At 42.7% G+C, this 22025-nt stretch overlaps 1 protein-coding gene and 1 pseudogene across 8 annotated transcripts in view; both read left to right on the top strand.

Annotated features, from left to right (window-relative positions):
• The window catches only part of LSM14A (LSM14A mRNA processing body assembly factor), a 60507-nt gene that overhangs the window by 22204 nt on the left and 16278 nt on the right, over window positions 1-22025 (top strand). For all 8 annotated transcript variants that reach the window (XM_053608259.1, XM_053608257.1, XM_053608258.1 and 5 more), the window contains exons 2-4: window positions 2150-2313; window positions 5774-5903; window positions 10757-10879. In XM_053608259.1, coding sequence (XP_053464234.1) covers window positions 2150-2313; window positions 5774-5903; window positions 10757-10879 — 417 coding nt within the window. The remainder of the gene's footprint in view (window positions 1-2149; window positions 2314-5773; window positions 5904-10756; window positions 10880-22025) is intronic.
• On the top strand, window positions 11523-13576 carry LOC128597696 (60S ribosomal protein L5-like; annotated as a pseudogene).

The following is a 22025-nucleotide window of genomic DNA, read 5'->3' as shown; positions in this document are numbered from 1 at the left end:
CACCCAGGGGCAGTTAGAAATCCCTTTTGTATGGGACTGGGCAGGGTAGGGGGGGTGGGGGGGGGAGGCATACTGCACAGACTGCTCATCAGGTGGGCTAGCCAGATCCTTTGTGTCTTTGTCTAGGAGGGAGAAGGCCCAGGGGAAAGGGGTTTGTGTGGCTGCATCAGGCCCCCCGACAGAATGCTCTTCTGCAAACCTACATATGCCACCATCTTTTCCTGGAAGTCTCACAGTCCAAGAAAGAATTTTTAGAATAAGAAAATAAGTTATTATTTAAGCTGAAGTAACATTCATGTTTAAAATAGGTCTGGATAAATTGTGTAAAGTATACATTCAAAATTTTACACAATGTTAAGGGATCCGCTTGCTCTAGGACTGCGCTAACCCCTTGCCCACAGAGTAGTACCAGGCTATGGTCTGAGAACCAGCTGCACCTCCTATTCTACCCCTCACCCCCTCTCTGTGGAAAAATTATCTTTCGTGAAACTGATCCCTGGTGCCAAAAAGGTTTTAATGTGGGCCCAGTTAGGAACTGGCCCCACAGCAGGAGGTGAGCAGAGGTGAGGTGGGGAATGGCATCTGTATTTACAGTCGCTCTCCATACTTGCATCACAGCCTGAGCTTCGCCTCTCGTCCATCCTATCTTCCCCACCCCGTCCATGGAAAAAATTGACTACCACGAAACCAGTCCCTCGTGCCAAAAAAGTTGGGGGGCTGCCACTCTGCAGACCCTCACTTTTGTAATGTATAAGGACATTTTCAGAAATCTCATAAGTTTCAGTGTATCTGAAACTTGAATATTCATGAGAAACTCCAGGGATTGGGCAGCGCCTGTGGCTCAGTGGGTAGGGTGCCAGCCCCATATACTGAGAGTGGCACATTCAAACCCGGCCCCGGCCAAACTGCGACAAAAAAATTGCCAGGTGTTGTGGCAGGAGCCCGTAGTCCCAGCTGCTTGGCAGGCTGAGGCAAGAGAATCACCTAAACCCAAGAGCTAGAGGTTGCTGTGAGCTGTGACACTACGGCACTCTACTGAGGGTGATAGAATAAGACTCTGTCTCAAAAAAAAAAAGAAACTCTGGGAATTGATTTAAAGAGCCAATTTCTAGACTCTGTCCCCAGAAAGTATTAATTCATTGGAAATCTTCATTTGTAGCTAGTTCACTATATTGCAGGTGGTCCACAGTTTAACTTTGAATAAAGCTGTCTTCAGTGTTAAATAATCAGATTTAATTATAAGATAGATATTTTAGGTAACTAGGGCATTTCAGGCTGTCCCATGGGGCTGAATAGCTGACAGCTGCTCAGCTCAGCTTCTGTAGGACTTACTGCTCCCTGAGGTAAAGATTACCCTTATTGTCTTTTCTTTTTTTTTTTTTTTAATTAGCTGGGACTACAAGTGCCTGCCACAATGCCCAGCTATTTTTTTTTTTTTTTTTTTTTGTAGAGACAGAGTCTCACTTTATGGCCCTCGGTAGAGTGCCATGACATCACACAGCTCACAGCAACCTCCAACTCCTGGGCCCAAGCGATTCTCCTGCCTCAGCCTCCCGAGTAGTTGGGACTACAGGCACCCACCACAACGTCCAGCTATTTCTTTGTTGCAGTTCGGCCGGGGCCGGGTTTGAACCCTCCACCTCGGTATATGGGGCCGGCGCCTTACCGACTGAGCCACAGGCGCCGCCCCCTTATCGTCTTTTCTTTGTCACAAAGCTCAATTCCCAAACTTTGGGATTTTTGTGGACTGGAGAAGTCTTCGTCACCCTCCTACCATCAAGAAATATGACATAGATTACCAAATTTTTATTTTGCTGAATGAATGAGGACATTAAAAATAGATCGACAAGGGAAATAAGGGTATTTTAACACGTCACCACAACCACCAAAAATACAAATAAAATGCAAAAAGAACACAACCTCATAATACCGATAGACTTTTTTAAAAAGCAGCGTACATTTAGCTTTAGGCAATGCCCACTCTGTTTCTTCTTTTTTAAAATAAGTTTTATTTAGCTGTAGGTTAATGACTACTTTCACACAGATGACATTTCAGAACTGTCGCTTAGTGCTTAGAACAATTAGAATCTGAAGCACTACTTCAGCATATTGAGTATTGCATATCTCATATCCTCTGTTTTTTTACCAGTTCGATCCTTTGGTACCGAGGACAGACCAACAGATCGTCCAATACCACCTCGAGATGAAGTCTTTGAATACATTATTTTCCGTGGGAGTGATATTAAAGACCTCACTGTTTGTGAGCCACCAAAACCACAATGTTCTTTGCCTCAAGACCCTGCTATCGTTCAGGTAACTGATGGTAAATTAGTCTTGGAGTGCAGCTAAACTTAGCACATGGTTGGGCTTGGCTTTTGTCTTTCCTAGTTGAATGTTCATGGAGCATACCATTTCTTTCTTTTTTTTTTTTTGCAGTTTTTATGGCCGGGGCTGGGTTTGAACCCGCCACCTCCGGCATATGGGGCCTATGCCCTACTCCTTTGAGCTACAGGTACCGCCCTAGGAGCATATCATTTCTAAGTTGCTTGGATACTTACTGAAAATGACCTGGATAATGTTCTCATGTAGGTTTTTGTCTTTGGATCATAAATTAGGACTAAATTAGGTAAGAAATAGCTGACGTTTCCTTTTTTTTTCCTTCTTCTTTTTTTGAGACAGTGTCTCAGTATTTTGCCCTCAGTACAGTGCTGTGGTGTCATAGCTCACAGCAACCTCAAACTCCTGGGCTTAAGCAATTCTCTTGCCTCAGCCTCCCAAGTAGCTGAGACTACCGGCACCCACCACAAGGCCTGGCTATTTTTCGGTTTTATTTGTCATTGTTGTTTGGCAGGCCCAGGCTGGATTTAAACCTGACAGCTCCAGTGCATGTGGCTTGCACCCTAGCCATTGAGCTGCAGGCGCCAAGCCAGGAATTTATTTTTATTATAAAATTTTCTAATTTCAACAACACTTAACAATAGCTAACATTGAGGGCTACTCTATAAGAAGCACTATTGAACGCACTGTTTACATAATCAATTCTCATAATATCCTTTGAACGTGGTATCATAATTATTCTCACTTTTGTAAGTGAGGAAATTGAGATGGAGCCACGATTTGAACAGACCCAGACATTCTGGTTCCAGAATGGAGGGTCCATGCTGCTGTGCTTTCAGGTACAGTTCATATTGCAAACCAGAATAATAATGGCTGCTCTTAAGGAAGATTACTAGGCTTACGGAAGGGAAAAGGCTAAATCACATTATACGTATGTTATGTGCGATATTATGTAAGCTATCACAAACATAAATGGATTTTAACATTTAAATTCTTGAATTTCCTAAATTAAGGCCTTAAAAAACCCCAAGTATTCTCAGAAAAAAGAAATTAAAAATTTGCATACCTTATTAAAAATAAAAACATAATGTTTAAACAATTATAAATTATAAATTAAAGAGGATGTCCATTATAGTACATGTTTGCGTATTCATTGGAAGAATATAAAGGCTCTCTGAATTTAAGCTATAAAGGAAGAAGTGTATGAGAGTATTTTTACTGGAAGGCATAGATGATTAAAAAGTTTGTGGCTTTTTTTTTTTTTTTGCAGTTTTTGGCTGGGCTTGAACTCACCACCTCCGGCATATGGAGCGGTGCCCTACTCCTCTGAGCCACAGGCGCCACCCAAGTTTGTGGCTCCTTTTAAGGATAGATTCTTATCTATCCTTATTATCTGTATTATCTTGTATAGGATTTATCTTACTTTAAGCTATTAAAGGAAAAATACTGATGAATTCTTCTAAAGAAAATATAAAGTAATATGTAAATTTAAAGTGAAAAAAAAAGAAATGTACCTGGTAACGTTTACTATTTTTTCCCTGACTATAAGATAAGCTTTTCAATAAGCAATTATAAATTTTGGCTCTGCGCCTGTTGCACAGTGGATACAGCCCCACCCACATACACAGAGGGTGGTAGATTCAAAGCCGGCCTGGGCCAGCTAAGCAACAATGACAGCTGCAACAAAAAATACTGAGCTTTGTGGTGGGCATCTGTAGTCCCAGCTGCTTGGGAGGCTAAGGCAAGAGAATTGCTTAAATCCAAGAATTGGAGGTTGCTGTGAGCTGTGATGCTACAGCACTCTACCGAGGGTGACATAATGAGACTCTGTCTCAAAAAAAAAAAAAAAAGAGAGAAATTATAAATTTTGTTATTTGCATAAATTGGAGAAATTCTCCACTCCCAGCTATCTCTTCTTTTTAAGCCTTGTTTTTGGGGAAAGATATCTGAAGGAATGGTTAAAAATGTGAATCTCTTAAGAGGAGGAAGAAGAGGGACAACTTAATAGAGACAACTTGTATTATCTTACTGTCTCTCACATAAGGCTTTTGGGAATTCTCCAGAGAACCATTTATTTCAGTAATCAGTTCTATGGAAGGAGAAAAACCAAGAGAGCTCAAATCAGAATGGTGTTGAATAACGTCTTCCAACTGTCAGGAACATCTCCTTGATCTTTTTTTATTCATTCATTTAGCAGTACTTAAGTATATGTACGTGCTTAACATTAGCAGTGAACACACAAGTAAGTTCCTTCCATCATTGAACTTAATACTCCAGTAGCCTTTAATATACTTTATATTATGAAATGTTTTATATGCATATGTTTATTAAATATATTGAAATAATCTATTTTAGGTTAGATAAGTTATAAAGTTTTTCTAAACGTTCCTCAACTTAATGTAATTATAGATAAAAATGTAAAATTTTATGTTCTGTGTGTATGTTGTTTCTGCATTGCTTCCCATGAATTTAATAGCAGGCTCACATGATTGAAAGGAAGAGGAAAGTCAGTGCCAGACAAACCCAGTATTCATAAACATGATTTTTCTCATATTTTTTTTTAAGCAATGTTACTACACTTTTCTTTTCTTTTCTTTTTTTAAGAGACAGAGTATCACTTTGTTGCCCCCAGAGTTCTGTGGCATCACAGCTCACAGCAACCTCCAGCTCTTGGGCTTAGGTGATTCTCTTGCCTCAGCCTCCCCAGTAGCTGGGACTACAGGCGCCCCCCACAACGGCTGGCTATCTTTTTCTTGTTGTTGCAGTTTGGCTGGGGCCGGGTTTGAACCCGCCACCCTCAGTATATGGGGCCGGCACCCTACTCCCTGAGCCTCAGGTGCCGCCCTTAGGCAACTTTTCTTGAATTCTTTGGTAAATCTGCTATAAAACCTTTTTTTTTTTTTTTGTAGAGACAGAGTCTTACTTTATGGCCCTCGGTAGAGTGCCTTGGCCTCACACAGCTCACAGCAACCTCCAACTCCTGGGCTTAAGTGATTCTCTTGCCTCAGCCTCCCGAGTAGCTGGGACTACAGGTGCCCGCCACAACACCCGGCTATTTTTTGGTTGCAGTTTGGCCGGGGCCGGGTTTGATCCCGCCACCCTCGGTATATGGGGCCGGCGCCTTACCGACTGAGCCACAGGCGCCGCCCTGCTATAAAACTTTTAACTTGGAATTTATTTTACAATGAAGTATCTGTAAATCACATTGTGTATAATCAGCACATAGAGACAAATGTTAAAATTAAAAGTTGTTCAAGTGTTGTTACTATTATGCATTAATGTTACTAATGTGCATTAATATTAAATGCATATTATTATTGCTTTTGTGTCTACCAGTTATTTAATAGTTTTCTTTAAAAATTTTTCAAAGTCTGAATTTTTTTTTTTACTATATTCTGCTTAAAGCTTGGAAAAATAACCCGAGATTTTCCTTCAGTCTTCCCTAGGCTCATCTGCTTCTTCATTCCAATCAGTGGGTTCTTATGGACCTTTCGGCAGGATGCCAACATACAGCCAATTCAGTCCAAGTTCATTAGTTGGGCAGCAGTTTGGTGCTGTTGGTGTTGGTATGTTTTCTTTTTCTTTTTCCTTTCGTGTGTGGGGAGGCAGGTGGGATAATCTCCCTTTCTTTACTACGAAGCTATAGAAAGCTTATTATCATAAACTTCTGGAAATGTTTGATGTTTTGTATTATTTTAAAACCTTTATTCAGTGTATTTAATGATTAATGATTTTATGAAGGTCAGCTTTCAGAATAGCTTTTTTTAAAACCAAGGTATATCCAATTACCAGAAGGTAGGATGTTCTGCAAGACAGTTATCCAAACTCTTCAGAAGGTTCAATGTTATGAAAAACAGGCAGCAGAACTGTTTAAGGTTGGGGACGCTGAAGAGGAAGAACATTGAAATGTAATATGTGATTGGATTCTGGGCTTTAAAAAAGTTGAGATAAGTAACATTTTAGGGACTACTGAGGACCTGTGAGTATAGACTAATGTTTGATGGTTTTCTTAGGTATGATAATGGTGTTGTAGTTAACCATATTAGGATAGTGTTCTTGTTTGGGGAGATGGGTTTGAAGTATTTAAAGGTAAAAGACCAGTAATCCCAGCCCTCTGGGAGGCAGAGGCGAGTAGATTGCCTGAACTCATGAGATCAAGACAAGCCTGAGCAAAAGTGAGACGACCCCCCATCTTGAACCCAAGTTGGAGGTTACTGTGAACTATGACACCATGGCACTCTACCCGGGTCGACAGCTTGAGACTCTGTCTGAAAAAAAGGCAGGGGGAGCAGAAGACCAACTTGCTTGTCTGAGCAAAAGAGAAGTGTGCATACTAACGCATAAAGAAATGGAGAGCCTGGGTGGCACCTGTGGCTTAGTGATAGGGCGCTAGCCCTATATACCGAGGGTAGTAGATTCGAACCCAGCCTCGGCCAAATTGCAAAAAAAAAAAAAAAAGAATAAAAGAAATGGAGAGCCTGGTGTAGTAGCTGGCCTATAGTCTAAGCTACTTTGGAGGCTGAGGTGGGAGAATTGCTTAAGGCTATCCTGGGCAACATACCAAGAACCTATCTCTAAATAAAAAAGAAATGGCAAGATGTTAGCAGTTGATTAGTCTAAACTAAACATATATTGGTATTCCTTCTATACTTTCTTTTTTTTTTTTTTTTGTAGAGACAGAGTCTCACTGTACCGCCCTCGGGTAGAGTGCCGTGGCGTCACACGGCTCACAGCAACCTCTAACTCTTGGGCTTACGCGATTCTCTTGCCTCAGCCTCCCGAGCAGCTGGGACTACAGGCGCCCGCCACAACGCCCAGCTATTTTTTTTTTGTTGTTGTTGTTGTTGCAGTTTGGCCGGGGCTGGGTTCCAACCCGCCACCCTCGGCATATGGGGCCGGCGCCCTACTCACTGAGCCACAGGCGCCGCCCTTCCTTCTATACTTTCAATTTAAACATAGATTTATTTTTCAAAATTAAAAACTTTAAATATTGAATTCATTTTATACTTATTTTAGTGAAATAGACTGCAATTTTGGTTCATACATCTCCTGATATGTTCATCTAGGTAGGAAGTTGTTATGATACATGTTAATTCAAGATATACCCTATGTTGGGCGGCGCCTGTGGCTCAAGGGGTAGGGCGCCGGTCCCATATGCCGGAGGTGGCGGGTTCAAATCCAGCCCCGGCCAAAAACCAAAAAAAAAAAAAAAAAAAAAAAAAGATATACCCTATGTTAGCTATTACTGTTAGCTAAATCCTGAGAATTCAAATAGGGAATGGTTGTAAATTATATTATCCTTTTTGAGATTTCTTTCACTGAATTAATAGTTGACTAACATTGGAGTCATTATTGCACTTCTGTGTTACTGTGAAGTTTATACGGCTTGTGTAGAGATTTGAACAGGATCTAGCACATGGTATCAACTACTGTTTCTGCCATTTTTCAACATCTGCCCCTTTACTCACAGTTTTTCTGGTAGTGAAATGCTTTTATAAATCTTTTATCTAACTTCAGTATTATTGCTGGTTTATTGTTCTTTGGATGTCAACAGTAGAGGGTTTTGCTGGTGTTTTCCATGTTAGTAGAATAATTTTTGCAGTGTCAGATTATTTTTGATTGATTGCTTTCCATACTGATTAGGATAATTGGTAGAGTGGCTTATTACAAAACCATATATTAGAAGTTGCAGTCAGGCATAGTGGCTTATGCCTGTGATCCTAGCACTTTGGGAGGCTGAGGGAGGAGGATTGCTTGAGGTCAGGAATTTGAGACCCAAGAGAGATACAGTTTGCATAAAAAATAGAAAAATTAAGACTGGTGTGGTGGCATGCAGCTGTTTTCGTAGCTGCTTAGGAGGCTGAGACAGGAGGGACAATTGAGCCCAGAAGTCTAAGGTTGCAGTGAACTACGATGATGTTACCTCACTCTAGCCTGGGCCACAGAGTGAGACTTGTCTCAGAAGAAAAAAAAAAAGTAGTAGCAGTAGTTACCACATGCGGCCAGACCTGGTGGCTCATACCTGTAATTCTACGACTCTGGGAAGCCAGCATGGGAGAATCACTTGCGCTCAGGAATTCAAGATCAGCCTGAGCAAGAATGAGACCCTGTCTCTACTAAAGGAAAAAATTACCCAGACATAGTAGCTGGCACCTGTAATCTCAACTACTCTGGAGGCTGAGGCAGGAGGTTCACGTGAGCCACAAGTTTGAGGTTTTAGTAAACTATGATGATGTCACTGTACTATTTAGGGCAACAAAGTGGGACTGTGTCTTAAAAGAAGTTGCCACGTGAAAAGGAGGAAAACTATAGCACTGATCATGGTGGCATGTGATTTTTAGAAAAGGAATTAACTCAGATATAGTTTGTGTTGTCACAAAGTAACCTTTTTTCATTGTTGGTCCCTGTATTCTGATTTTAAAAGAAAGTTTAGGGGCAGTCTTGTGGCTCATTGGAGTAGGGTGCTGGCCCCATATGCCAGAGGTGGCGGGTTCAAACCCAGCCCTGGCCAAAAACTGCAAAAAAAAAAAAAAGAAAGAAAAGAAAGTTTAAATGAATCAGAATTACACTATTGCTATTTGATGGGAATTTTTTTTCTTCACATTTAAACTTTTATATACTTTTTATTTATTTATTTTTTGAGACAGCCTCACTTTGTTGCCCTTGGTAGAGTGCTGTGGTGTTACAGCTCACAGCAACCTCAAACTCTTAGGCTTAAGCGATTCTCTTGCCTCAGCCTCCCACATAGCTGGAACTACAGGCACCCACTCAGACTACAGGCTGAGGCAAGAGAATCTCTTAAGCCCAGGAGTTGGAGATTGCTGTACGCTATCATGGCCACAGTGCTCTACCCAGGGCGACAGCTTGAGGCTCTGTCTCAAAAAAAAGAAAATAAAAAAGACTCAGCTGGCTATTTTTTGTTTTTATTGTCACTGTTGTTCAGCAGACTGGGCTGGGTTCGAACCCGCCTGCCCCAGTGTACGTGGCCAGCATGCTAGCCTCTGAGCTACAGGTGCGGAAGCTATATACTATTTTTTTGTGCCTCTACACTTTAGCCTGGGTAACAGAGGCCCAAAAAAAAAAAACAAAAAAACAAGATTTCTGTGTTCCCATTGAACATTTGTCAATAAAAGCTTACTACTTCAATCAGAAAAAGGATTCATAGGCTGAGGCAAGAGAATTGCTTAAACCCAAAAGTTTGACCTTGCTGTGAGCTGTGATGTCTTGGAACCCTACTGAGGGCAACAAAGTGAGACTCTGTATCAAAAAGAAACAAAATTGACCAAATATTTAACTCAATTCTACGGCAAGGATTAAAACAAAGGAACGGGCGGCGCCCGTGGCTCAGTGAGTAGGGCGCCGGCCCCATATGCCGAGGGTGGCGGGTTTAAACCCAGCCCCAGCCAAACTGCAACAAAAAAATAGCCGGGTGTTGTGGCGGGCACCTGTAGTCCCAGCTGCTCGGGAGGCTGAGGCAAGAGAATCGCCTAAGCCCAAGAGCTGGAGGTTGCTGTGAGCCGTGTGACGCCACGGCACTCTACCGAGGGCCATAAAGTGAGACTCTGTCTCTACAAAAAAATAAAAAAATAAAATATTAGCAGTAGAGGCTAGCCATTCTGAAAAAGAATAGTACATCTGTCATAAAAATTGTTTGCATCCAAGAATACTGGACTATTAATATACTAGCTTTCCCCCCTATTATCACTAATAGATTTCTCAAACTATTGTTCTTTTTTTTTTTGTAGAGACAGAGTTTCACATTATGGCCTCACACAGCTCACAGCAACCTCCAATTCCTGGGCTTAGGCGACTCTCTTGCCTTAGCCTCCCAAGTAGCTGGGACTACAGGCGCCTTCACAACGCCCGGCTATTTTTTGGTTGCAGTTTGGCCGGGGCCGGGTTTGAACCCATCACCATTGGTATATGGGGCCAGCCGACTGAGCCACAGGCGCCGCCCCAAACTATTGTTCTGTTCGATACTTTTTTTTTTTTTTTTTTTTTTTGACAGAGTCTGAAGCTGTCACCTTTGGTAGAGTGCCGTGGCGTTACAGCTCATACCAACCTCAAACTCTTGGGCTTAAGCTATCCTCTTGCCTCAGCCTCCCAAGCAGCTGGGACTATAGGCACCCCACAATGCCTGGCTATTTTTTGGTTGTAGTTGTCATTGTTTGCCAGGCCTGGGCTGGATTCGAACCTGCCAGCTCTGGTGTATGTAGCTGGCGCCCTAGCCGCTTGAACTGTAGATACCGAGCCTGTTCAATACTCTTTAATTGCTTTCTAAGATTACTAATTTGTGTAAGTGTTGTGGGGCAGATAGTCATTATCTTTATTAAAATGCCATATTGCCTTATATAATTGAACGATGTAAAATAATTTTTTTTTCTAAATTTTTATCATTAAAAAAAAAAATCCCTTCAAGCTGGAAGCTCCTTGACCTCCTTTGGAACAGAAACATCAAACAGTGGCACCTTATCCCAAAGTAGTGCGGTGGGCTCCACCTTTGCACAGGATACGAGATCTCTAAAAACACAGTTATCTCAAGGTAAGGTTTTTTTTTTTTTTCCCCTCAAGTAATTCCATTCTAGACTCCTATAGTGGTTTTACCTTTCTCTGAATTTAAGAACTCTTAACAGTTTGTAAATCACTTATGGAATTTCTATTTGATGGAGGTTTTTCTCCCAGTTGCTGTATTACAATAAATATTTTATTGATTGATGCCCACTGTTTAGACTTTTCTGCAGTTCTTAGGTCATAAAACTGAAATGGTAGGCATTGTTTAAGTTTGATTTTTTGTTTGTTTTTTGCAAAGCAATTATTAAATTCGCATATAACACTCAAATTCATCAGTCGAAGACTCAACATTGAAAATGAGTTACCCAGGCAGTGCCTGTGGCTCAAGGAGTAGGGCGCTGGTCCCATATGCCGGAGATGGTGGGTTCAAACCCAGCCCTAGCCAAAAAAAAACAAAAAAAAGAAAATGAGTTACCCTAGAAGAATTAGAAAGAAAACAAACTATTCATTATGCTGTTGCATCTTCCCTACCTCCCATCCTCACAGGATGTAGAGCAGTGGTTCCCAGTGTGGACTACCCACAACTGAATTATCTGAGCATTTTTTTTCTTTTTGAGACAGAGTCTTACTATGTTGCCATCGGTAGAATGCTATGGCATCACAGCTCACAGCAACCTCAGACTCTTGGGCTTAAGTGATTCTCTTGCCTCAGCCTCCCGAGTGGCGGGGACTATAGGCTTCCGCTCCAATGCCCGGCTATTTTTTGGTTGCAGTTGTGTAGCAGGCCTGGGCCGGGCTCGAACCTGCCAGCCTCGATGTATGTGGCCCATGCCCTCCTTACTGAGCTATGGGTGCCGAGCATGCTTCTTAAAAACTTTAGATCCTCACTGAGGCCTATATCAGAATCCCCAGAGCCTAGGGATGTGCGTTTTAATCAGTTTCTTAAAGAATCCTGTTTCATTTTTTAAATTCTGATTTTTCTACCAGCCAGTCTTACAACCTTCAGTAGTCACAAGATTCCATATCCGTTTCCATCTGTTGCTAACAAGGGTATCACTGGTTTAACTTCTTTATGTGGGTTTATTTTAGATGTTTCCTTTTAGAAAAAGTAACAAAGTCATTGCAAAAAGATGCTGTAATCCCAGGGCAATATTTTAAAAAGCTGTTGAAGGTAGAAATCAAGCCAGTGCTAAACATGATAATCCTATAAAGTTTACTTAAGATATTTTGAAATAGCCCCCATTCCCAACCCCCATCCTGTGGTGCCTGCAAATCTGTGTGGGGCTGTGAATGCAGGTCTATTCCGCAGGATGGGGTTTGTTACAGTTGTCGAGAACAAAGCGTACTTGTAAGAGATACCAAGTGAAATATAGAAGGCGATGAGAGGGCAAAACTGAAAGCTATGCTCAGAAATGCTTGGTGATACAGGATAAAAATAAGTACAACACACCCAAATACAGAATGATAGTTTGTGTAACTATCAGAGATACCATTTGCCAGATTGCTTGTATCTGATAATTTTTGCAGCTTGTGCACACGAACTACCAAAATAATGATGTGAAGGTTGGCCTGAGAAATTACACTGCAGCATATTGTACTGGACTGCAGCTGTCCTACGGGTTTCTCAATAAGTTTGTCATGGACAAGGTCTGTGATGGCCATGTGGAGGTGGCTGGAGATAAATACAATGTGAAAAACATTGATAGCCAGCCTAGTGCTTTTATGTGCTATTGAGATTCAGGCCTTGCCAGAACTACCAGTAGCAGTAAAGTTTTGGGGGCCCTAAAGGAAGCTGTGGATAGAGGCTTATCTATCCCTCACAGTACCAAACAGTTCCCTGGTTATGATTCTGAAAGCAAGGAATTTAATGCACATTGGAAGTATACTGTGGGTCAGAATGTTGCAGATTATATATGTTATCTAATGGAAAAAGATGAAGATGCTTACAAGAAACAGTTCTCCCAGTGCATAAAGAACAATGTTACCCCAGACATGATGGAGAAGATGTATAAAGAAAGGGCATGCTACTGTATGAGATAATCCAGTCTATGAGAAGAAGCCCAAGAGCAATGTTAAAAGGAAGAGATGGAAATGTTCCTTGCTCAGAAGAAAGATTGGGTAGCTGAAAAGAAGGCAAGCTTCCTTAGAGCTCAGGAATGGGCTACCAACAGCTAAGCCAAACAGCAACTTGATGTGAGGCTTTTCCAGACAAAGACAATAAACTTACTAATTAAGATAAAAATCTTAATTTTTAAACATTGAAAAGATTTATTATAGATGAGTTCAAAATATAGTTGTAAGCATGGCTTGGGACCCATAACTTAGTGGTTACAGCGCCGGCCACATGCACCAAGGCTGGCGGGTTCCAACCTGGCCTGGGCCTGCTAAACAATGACAAACTGCAACAAAAAATAGCTGGGTGTTGTGGTGGGCACCTGTATTCCCAGCTACTTGGGAGGCTGAGGCAAGAGAATCGCTTAAGCCCAAGAGTTGGAGGTTGCTGTGAGCTATGATGCCAGAGCACTCTACCAAGGGCAACATAGTGAAACTCTGTCTCAAAAAAAAAAAAAAAGGAATATACATACATATATATATATATATATATATATAAAGCAAAAGGAAGAAAATAAAAGTACCTATAATCTGGCTCGATGCCTGTAGCTCAGTGGCTAGGGCACCAGCCACATATATCAGAGCTGGTAGGTTCAAATCCAGCCCATGACTGCCAAACAATGACAACTACAACTGAAAAATAGCCAGGCATTATGGCAGGTGCCTGTAGTCCCAGCTGCTTGGGAAGCTAAAGCAAGAGAATCATTGAATCCCAAGGGTTTGAAGTTGTTGTGAGCTATGACACCACAGAGTCAGGGTGACAGCTTGAGACTCTGTCTCAAAAAACAAAATAAAGGCCTGTGGCTCAAGCAGCTAAGGCACCAGCCACATACACCAGAGCTGGTGGGTTTGAATCCAGCCCGGGCCTGCCGAACAACAATGATTGCTGCAACCAAAAAATAGCCAGGCATTGTGGCAGGCCCCTACAATCCCAGCTACTCCAGAGGCTGAGGCAAGAGAATCACTTAAGCCCAGGAGTTGGAGATTACTGTGAGCTGTGATGAGACATCACTCAACCCAGGACAACAGCTTGAGGCTGTCTCAAAAATATATATATATATACCCATTCATCTCACTACCCAGAAATTTATTTACATGGTGTGTATTTATTCAGATTTATTTCTATCCTAATGTAAGTAGTGGTGTGTATATTGTCTTTTTTGTTTTTTCTTTTATTTTTGAGACAGAGTTTCACTATGTCACCCTTGGTAGAGTGCTGTGGCATCACAGCTCACAGCAACCTCAAACGCTTGGGCTCAAGTGATTCTCTTGTCTCAGCCTCCCAAGTAGCTGGGACTATAGGCACCCGCCACAACACCCAGCTAGTTTTTGTTGCAGTTGTCGTTTAGCTGGCCCTGGCCAGGTTCAAACCTGCCACCCTCGGTGTATGTGCTGGCGCTATAACCACTGTGCTACCAGCGCTGAGGCATAACTTAATCTAAGTATCCATTTCCTAAACTATAAAGTGAGGCTTTCCTGGTAGGTTAGCAGGCTTACATACGTAGTGCCTTTAGCATCATGCCTAATGCATAAGGACGCACCAACATCAAATTTAGGATTGAAGCAACAGACGGATTCTTACTAAAATCACAAATAAGGGTACCTGCTGTCACTCAGCATTATTCTGGAATTTTTAGTTAAGTCATGAATACTTGAAGAGAAATTAATATTGAAATTAGCATTATTTGTCAGTGCTGTGAATTTGTACTTGAAATTGAGAATTCACCAAAAAATGTAGAATTCATAAGGAACTTAAGTCAGGCATAGCTAATATATAAAGTAAATATACAAAAGTCAATAGTTGTCCTAAAACTTAATCCATTGATTATGTGTTGGGGATAAAAGAGGATGTTCACAATGCAAAAAAGAAAGTAGATACAAAATACATACCATAATAAGAAATAGGAACAACTTTTGTGATGAGAAATGCATAACATAAAGGAGGTCACATATAATGGGGAGAAATGTGCCTTGTTCCTAGATAAAAGACTCAGTATTGAGAACACTTTCTCATATTAATTAAATTTATTGCCCCTTCAGCCAGTACAAATGGAATAGTAGGAGAACTTAACAAAACAGAAAGATGATTTTAAAAATCAACATGGAGGCATTCTGGCATGGGATGGCTAGCAGTTCATTTGCAGAGCAGTGGTGCAGACTGATTCCCTACACACTCATACCCCTCCCTCTCAAGCAGTAGCCCCACCTCTCCTCCAGTTCAGCCCACCCTGTCCAACTGTTCCCCTGGCCTCGGGAATCGCCCTCCATGACCAGAACAGATAAAGGCAGCAGGGGCCACCAGCAATGCCATTAAGTCAGCACTCTCTAGTAAGGGCACCGAGGCAAAGGATGAGGCCCCCCATAAGAAGACCTTCAAGAAAAAGAAATTCTCTTTGAAGAATATTTTTTTTTTTTGTAGAGACAGAGTCTCACTGTACCACCCTCGGGTAGAGTGCCGTGGCGTCACACGGCTCACAGCAACCTCCAGCTCTTGGGCTTAGGCGATTCTCTTGCCTCAGCCTCCCGAGCAGCTGGGACTACAGGTGCCCGCCACAACACCCGGCTATTTTTTTTGTTGTTGTTGCAGTTTGGCCGGAGCTGGGTTTGAACCCGCCACCCTCGGCATATGGGGCCAGCGCCCTACTCACTGAGCCACAGGCGCCGCCCTCTTTGAAGAATATTTTTAAATTGGGTGGCCTGTCCTTCAAGAGAAATCAGGAGGATGGAGGTGATTATTCTGTGCCTGATCACAGAGGAAGAGCAGGAGCAGGGGGAGATTGGTGTCTGCAGGGCAAGGGCAGTGCCCAGGAAGGGAAGGCCATTGACACTCCCTAGATCAAGGAGTCCCAGGACAAGGGGCAGAGGCCAGTGTTACCTCCAGGGGAGACTCAGAAGAAAAGGCAGGGCCCCAGGCTGCAGAGCTGTCCACTCCCTTGTGGCTGAAGATTCGGCCCACACTTGCCAGCGCTGAGCAGAATGAGTAACTGGGTGGGGGCAGACGGGTGACCTCTAAGCTGCAAAAATTGTGTTGTCCTTAGGAGGTCACTACAGGAGCAGGGAGAGAGTGGTGCCTACAGCAACAAGGGCGGTGCCCAGAAAGGGGGCGTTTCCCCCCTCCCAGCCACGTTCTCTCTCCTGTCCCTTCTGTGGATTCTCTCACCATCTCCTTAAGGCCAGTTGAAGATGGCCCTTAACAGCTTCTCAAGTTAGGTTAATGATGTGAAATGGTCCTGGCCCTCCCTCCCTCCCTGCCTAGCCCCTGGAGAAGGCAATCCTTGATTTTTTTCCCCAATTCTTTGTTTTTTTTTTATTGTTGGGGATTCATTAAGGGTACAAGAAACCAGGTTACACTGGTTATCTTATAATCGAGTCTTGCCCCCCAAAAGGTGTGGCACACACCAAGGCCCCATCCCCCTCCCTCCTTCCCTCTCTCTGCTCTTCTTTTCCCCACCCCTTCCTCCTCCTTTCTCTCTCTGCTCTCCCCTTCCCCTACCCCCACCATGTCATTAATTGTCCTCATATCATAACTGAGTACATAGGATTCATGCTTCTCCATTCTTGTGATGCTTTACTAAGAACTTGCATCCAAGTTAATACAAAGTTGTAAAGTCTCCATTTTTTAATGGCTGAATAGTATTCCATGGTGTATATATACCACAGCTTGTTAATCCACTCCTGGGTTGGTGAGCATTTAGTCTGTTTCCACATTTTGGTGATTGTAAATTGAGCTGCAGTAAATGGTGTAGTGCAAGTGTCCTTATGATAAAAGGATTTTTTTCCTTCCTTTCCTTCTGGGTAGATGCCCTTTTTTTGCAGTTTTTAGCCGGGGCTTGGTTTGAACCCACCACCTCCGACATACGGGGCCGGCCCCCTACTCCTTTGAGCCACAGGCGGCGCCCCCCAATTCTTTTTCAAGTAGGTCTTGTTTACCCTGCACCCCAAATTTTGGAGCCAAAAGTGGGGTGCTTATACTCCCAAACTTTGAATGTTTAGCCTTTTCCCCTGTCGAGTTTTTAGTCTGTGGTGTGCCTAGTGACACCTGGCCTGGGGAGAACAGTGCCCCACTAAATTTCTTACTCAAGTTTAAACCTCTAGCTTGTGAATCAACTGTGTCTCTTTTTAGAGCAAGTATTAGGCTTCGGGGTAAGGGTGGTGGTCTGTAATGTGAAACAACTTCTTGGTTTTTTTCCCTCCCATTGTTGTAAATAATTTTTTTTTTTTTTTTGTAGAGACAGAGTCTCACTTTATGGCCCTCGGTAGAGTGCCGTGGCTTCACACAGCTCACAGCAACCTCCAACTCCTGGGCTTAAGCGATTCTCTTGCCTCAACCTCCCGAGTAGCTGGGACTACAGGCGCCCGCCACAACGCCCGGCTATTTTTTGGTTGCAGTTTGGCCGGGGCCGGGTTTGAACCCGTCACCCTCGGTATATGGGGCCGGCGCCTTACGGACTGAGCCACAGGCGCCGCCCCTGTAAATAATTTTTAATGGCCAAACCCCGCATTTGTTCCTAACTACTAACTAACATCATTCTCTTCTACCTGGATTTACTATAATTAGAAAAGGAGGGGCAGTGCCTATGGTTCAGTGGGTAGGGCGCTGGCCCCATATACTGAGGGTGGTAGGTTCAAACCCAGCCCCAGCCAAACTGCATTAAAAAAATAGCCAGCCTTTGTGGCAGGTGCCTGTGGTCCCAGCTATTCAGGAGGCTGAGGCAAGAAAAATCACCTAAGCCCAAGAGCTGGAAGTTGTGAGCTATGATGCCAGGGCACTCTACTGAGGGCGATAAAGTGAGACTCTGTCTGTAAAAAAAAAAAAAAAAAATTTAGAAAAGGAATAAATGTCCCTTTAAGAAATAAATCAGGGTGGCGCCTGTGGCTCAAGGAGTAGGGCGCCAGTTCCATATGCCGGAGGTGGCGGGTTCAAACCTAGCCCCGGCCAAAAACCAAAAAAAAAAGAAAGAAATCAAGGACAGGAAAAGCACGTTAAACCCCCTAGAGTCCAGGGGTCCTCAAACTGCGGCCCGCAGGCCACATGAGGCAGTGTGATTATATTTCTTCCCGTTTTGTTTTTTTACTTCAAAATAAGGTATGTGCAGTGTGCATAGGAATTTGTTCATAGTTTGTTTTTTTTAACTATAGTCTGGCCCTGCAATGGTCTGAGGGACAGTGAACTGGCCCCCCGTTTAAAAAGTTTGAGGACCCCTACCCTAGACTGAAGCCTAGGGGAAATGGGACTTCACACTTGGATCCCCACCTCTGCTGCCAGATGTTCTCCCTCTTGCTTATCAATCTTTCTCCTTGTCAATAAACTATCCTGTCACATAAACAAACATGGAAATGCAGCTGGACTCACACTTAAAAAATAAAAGTAACTGGCCGGGTGTTGTGGCTGGCGCCTGTAGTCCCAGCTACTTGGGAGGTGGAGGCAGGAGAATCGCTTGAGCCCAAGAGTTGGAGGTTGCTGTGAGCTGTGATGCCGCGGCACTTTACCCAGGGCGACAGCTTGAGGCTCTGTCTCAAAAAAAAAGTAATGAGTATACCTATTTGATAATGACATATACATAAAATAAAGTGGTACAGGAATATAGAGATGAATGAAACAAAATAGAAGTCAGAAACAGATCCAAATTTAAATTAAAATGTAATAGATGATAAAGATTTTATTATTATTATTTTTGTAGAGACAGTCTCATTTTACAGCCCTCAGCCTCAGCAACCTCCAATTCCTGGGCTTAGGCAATTCTCTTGCCTCAGCCTCCTGAGTAGCTGGGACTACAGGCGCCTGCCACAATGCTCAGCTATTTTTTTGTTGCAGTTTGGCCAGGGCCAGTTTTGAACCCACCACCCTCGAAATAAGGGGCTGGCCCCCCCTACCCACTGAGCCACAGGCACCACCCAAGATTTTATTTCTAAAGTAGTAGAAAAAGGCTGACTCTTCCAATAAATGATGTTGGGACAGACAATTGTCTCATCATTTAGGAAAAATAACTCTAGTTTCCTTATCTCCTATTGAACACTAAACAAAATAATTTTAAACAGATTAAAATATTAATTTTTTTTTTTAGGACACATTAAAATTTACTTTAAAGGGGGGGAAAAACACACTTGTAGTGAATGAACAAGAAACATTTTTATGCTATTATTTGTATCTACCATGCCACGAATTCATAGGAGAAGAGGTTCCAGTAGCTCCGGGAGGCACCTTGCCATTGAATGTGACAAAGTGTTGATTGACTTTTGAATTCATTGGAAATAGGTTCCAGCACCTTGTATCACTGCTACATGGGGACTGTTGGTTATCCTGTGTGCTATGCTGGACACATATTATGCCATGAGCTCATGGGCAATAAATAGGTTCTAGTGCCTAAAAACATGGGTCCACTAGTACTCCTGTGTGCTATGTTATATTCTTATTATGTCATGAATTCATAGGGAATGGGTTCCAGGAGCTCAGGCTCCTTTCCGTTAGTTCTCACAAAGTGGGCTTCTCTGGGTGGCACAGGCTGGCGCTTCAGTTGAACCCAGGTACTTTCTCTTTGGCTTCCTTCTTTTTCTGATCATTTTCCTTTACACGTTTTAGGAAGCTGTCTCGGCTCTTAGAGTGCTTAATATGCTCAGTACGAACATTAATCCTCTTCGCGAGGATTTTGCCCTTGTTTGTTTACAACAATGCTAACAGCATGCTGGGTAACATTGTAGACTCTTCCAGTTTTGCCATGGTGACATTTGTGTGGCGTGCCTTTTTGAACAGTACCCATTCCCTTGATGTCTACAATATCGCCTTTCTTGTAGATTCGCATATTATGTGGCCAAAGGAACAACTCCATGTTTTCTAAAAGGCCTAGAGAACATGTATCGGTGCCTCTCCTCTTTCCCTTTGTGTTTGTCATTTTGGTGAATTACTGGAAGATGGCGTCTCCGGCCAAAAGGAAAATATTAAAATTTTTTAAGTATAAATTGAAAGTTAGAGGTATATTTACATAAAGTTATGGCAGAAAAGGCCTGAGAGTTTGAATTTAATTTTTACCAACTGAAATTTCTAAATTTCATAAAATTAAGAATACCTAGAATCGGCCAGGTGTGGTGGCTCACAGCTATAACCCTAGCACTTGGGAGGATTGCCCAAGCTTGCAATCTGGTTCAAGATAAGACTGGGCCAGAGCGACACCTCATCTAAAATAATAGCTAGACATTGTGGTGGGTGCCTTGTAGTCCCAGCTACTCAGAAGGCTGAGACAAGAGAATCACTGAGCCCAAGAGTTTGAGGTTGCCGTGAGCTGTGACAGCACAGCACTCTATGCAGGGCAACAAGTGAGGCTCTGTCTCAAAAAGAAAAACACCAAAAATCTTAACTGGGTAAGAATATGGTAACAGCTCAAGGTAGTTTGCTTTTACTATGCTGAAATAGCATCTAAGTTTATTCCTAAATACACCCATATTTTCCTGTTTACAACAATGTTGGAACTGGCCTGTTTTAACAGGAAAACGTTTTTTAGGACACAGTGCATGATTTTGTTCCTTGCTCTGATTGCCCTATCTCTTGTTCTTCTGAAATACTTGTGATCACAGGATATTTTCTCAGATAAATCCTTGGTAAAGTAGTTTTACAAATTTAGATCATTTAAGATAGAACTGCAAAATTAACTATACCAATGGACTTTTAAAAAAAACTTTTAACAGGGCAGCGCCTGTGGCTGAGTGAGTAGGGCGCTGGCCCTGTATACCGAGGGCGGTGGATTCAAACCCAGCCCCGGCCAAACTGCAACAAAAAAATAGCTGGGTGTTGTGGTGGGCGCCTATAGTTCCAGCTACTTGGGAGGCTGAGGCAAGAGAATCGCCTAAGCCCGAGAGGTGAAAGTTGCTGTGAGCTGGGACACCTCGGCACTCTACTGAGTGTGATAAAGTAAGACTGTATCTAAAAAAAAGCTTTTAACAAATGTTTTATCACCATAAGTGATAGCTACATCTTAATATAAATCACCATGATTTCCCATTATAATCCTTAAAAAAAGTGTACTACTTCTATTAGTAGTAACAATTCTGAAAAGGTTTTATTTTATTTATTTATTTATTTTTTTTGAGACAGAGCCTCAAGCTGTCGCCCTGGGTAGAGTGCTGTGGCATCACAGCTCACAGCAACCTCCAACTCCTGGGGTCAAGTGAGTCTCCTGCCTCTGCCTCTCAAGTAGCCGGGACTACAGGTGCCTGCCACAACGCCCGGCTATTTTTTGGTTGCAGCTGTCGTTGGCGGGCCCAGGCTGGATTCGAACCCGCCAGCTCAGATGTATGTGGCTGGCGCCTTAGCTGCTTGAGCCACAGGCACCGAGCCTCTGAAAAGGTTTTATAGTAACTTATTATTTTGGCTGAAGTAACTTTGCCATTAGTAGCTGAAATTACACATTCGTAATTGCAAAGCTTAGATGATTGTAAACTTGGGGAATATTACTAATAAATTGTTCCTGAAGCGTTTGGGTGTGCAATAATTAGTTGTCGGGCGGCGCCTGTGGCTCAGTGAGTAGGGCGCCGGTCCCATATGCCGAGGGTGGCGGGTTCAAACCCAGCCCCGGCCAAACTGCAACAAAAAAAAAAAAATAGCCGGGCATTGTGGCGGGCGCCTGTAGTCCCAGCTGCTCGGGAGGCTGAGGCAAGAGAATCGCTTAAGCCTAAGAGTTAGAGGTTGCTGTGAGCCGTGTGACGCCACGGCACTCTACCCGAGGGCGGTACAGTGAGACTCTGTCTCTACAAAAAAAAAATAATAATAATAATTAGTTGTCAGCACTCACCTGTTAGTTCACAATTGTTTGGAGCCTGTGCACAGATGATCAGTGACAGTTGCAGTATATTTGAAGATATTTTTGCGCAAAATGAGCATAATTTAAGCAAAACATGATATTTTGGTACAATATCATGGGATATCATTGCTACCTGAATAGAGATTTACAGCAAAAACATAGGGACATAAAAGCATGATGAGAGCACCTGATGATACATTCTTCAGTTCATATTGTGACCAACCTTTGATCTCATGAATGGAAAACTAAACTCTGTAAGTACAAACCCCATAC

This window comes from Nycticebus coucang, chromosome 10 (assembly GCF_027406575.1).
Source record: "Nycticebus coucang isolate mNycCou1 chromosome 10, mNycCou1.pri, whole genome shotgun sequence".
NCBI lineage: Eukaryota > Metazoa > Chordata > Mammalia > Primates > Lorisidae > Nycticebus > Nycticebus coucang.
This window is presented reverse-complemented; position numbering and strand designations above follow the sequence as displayed.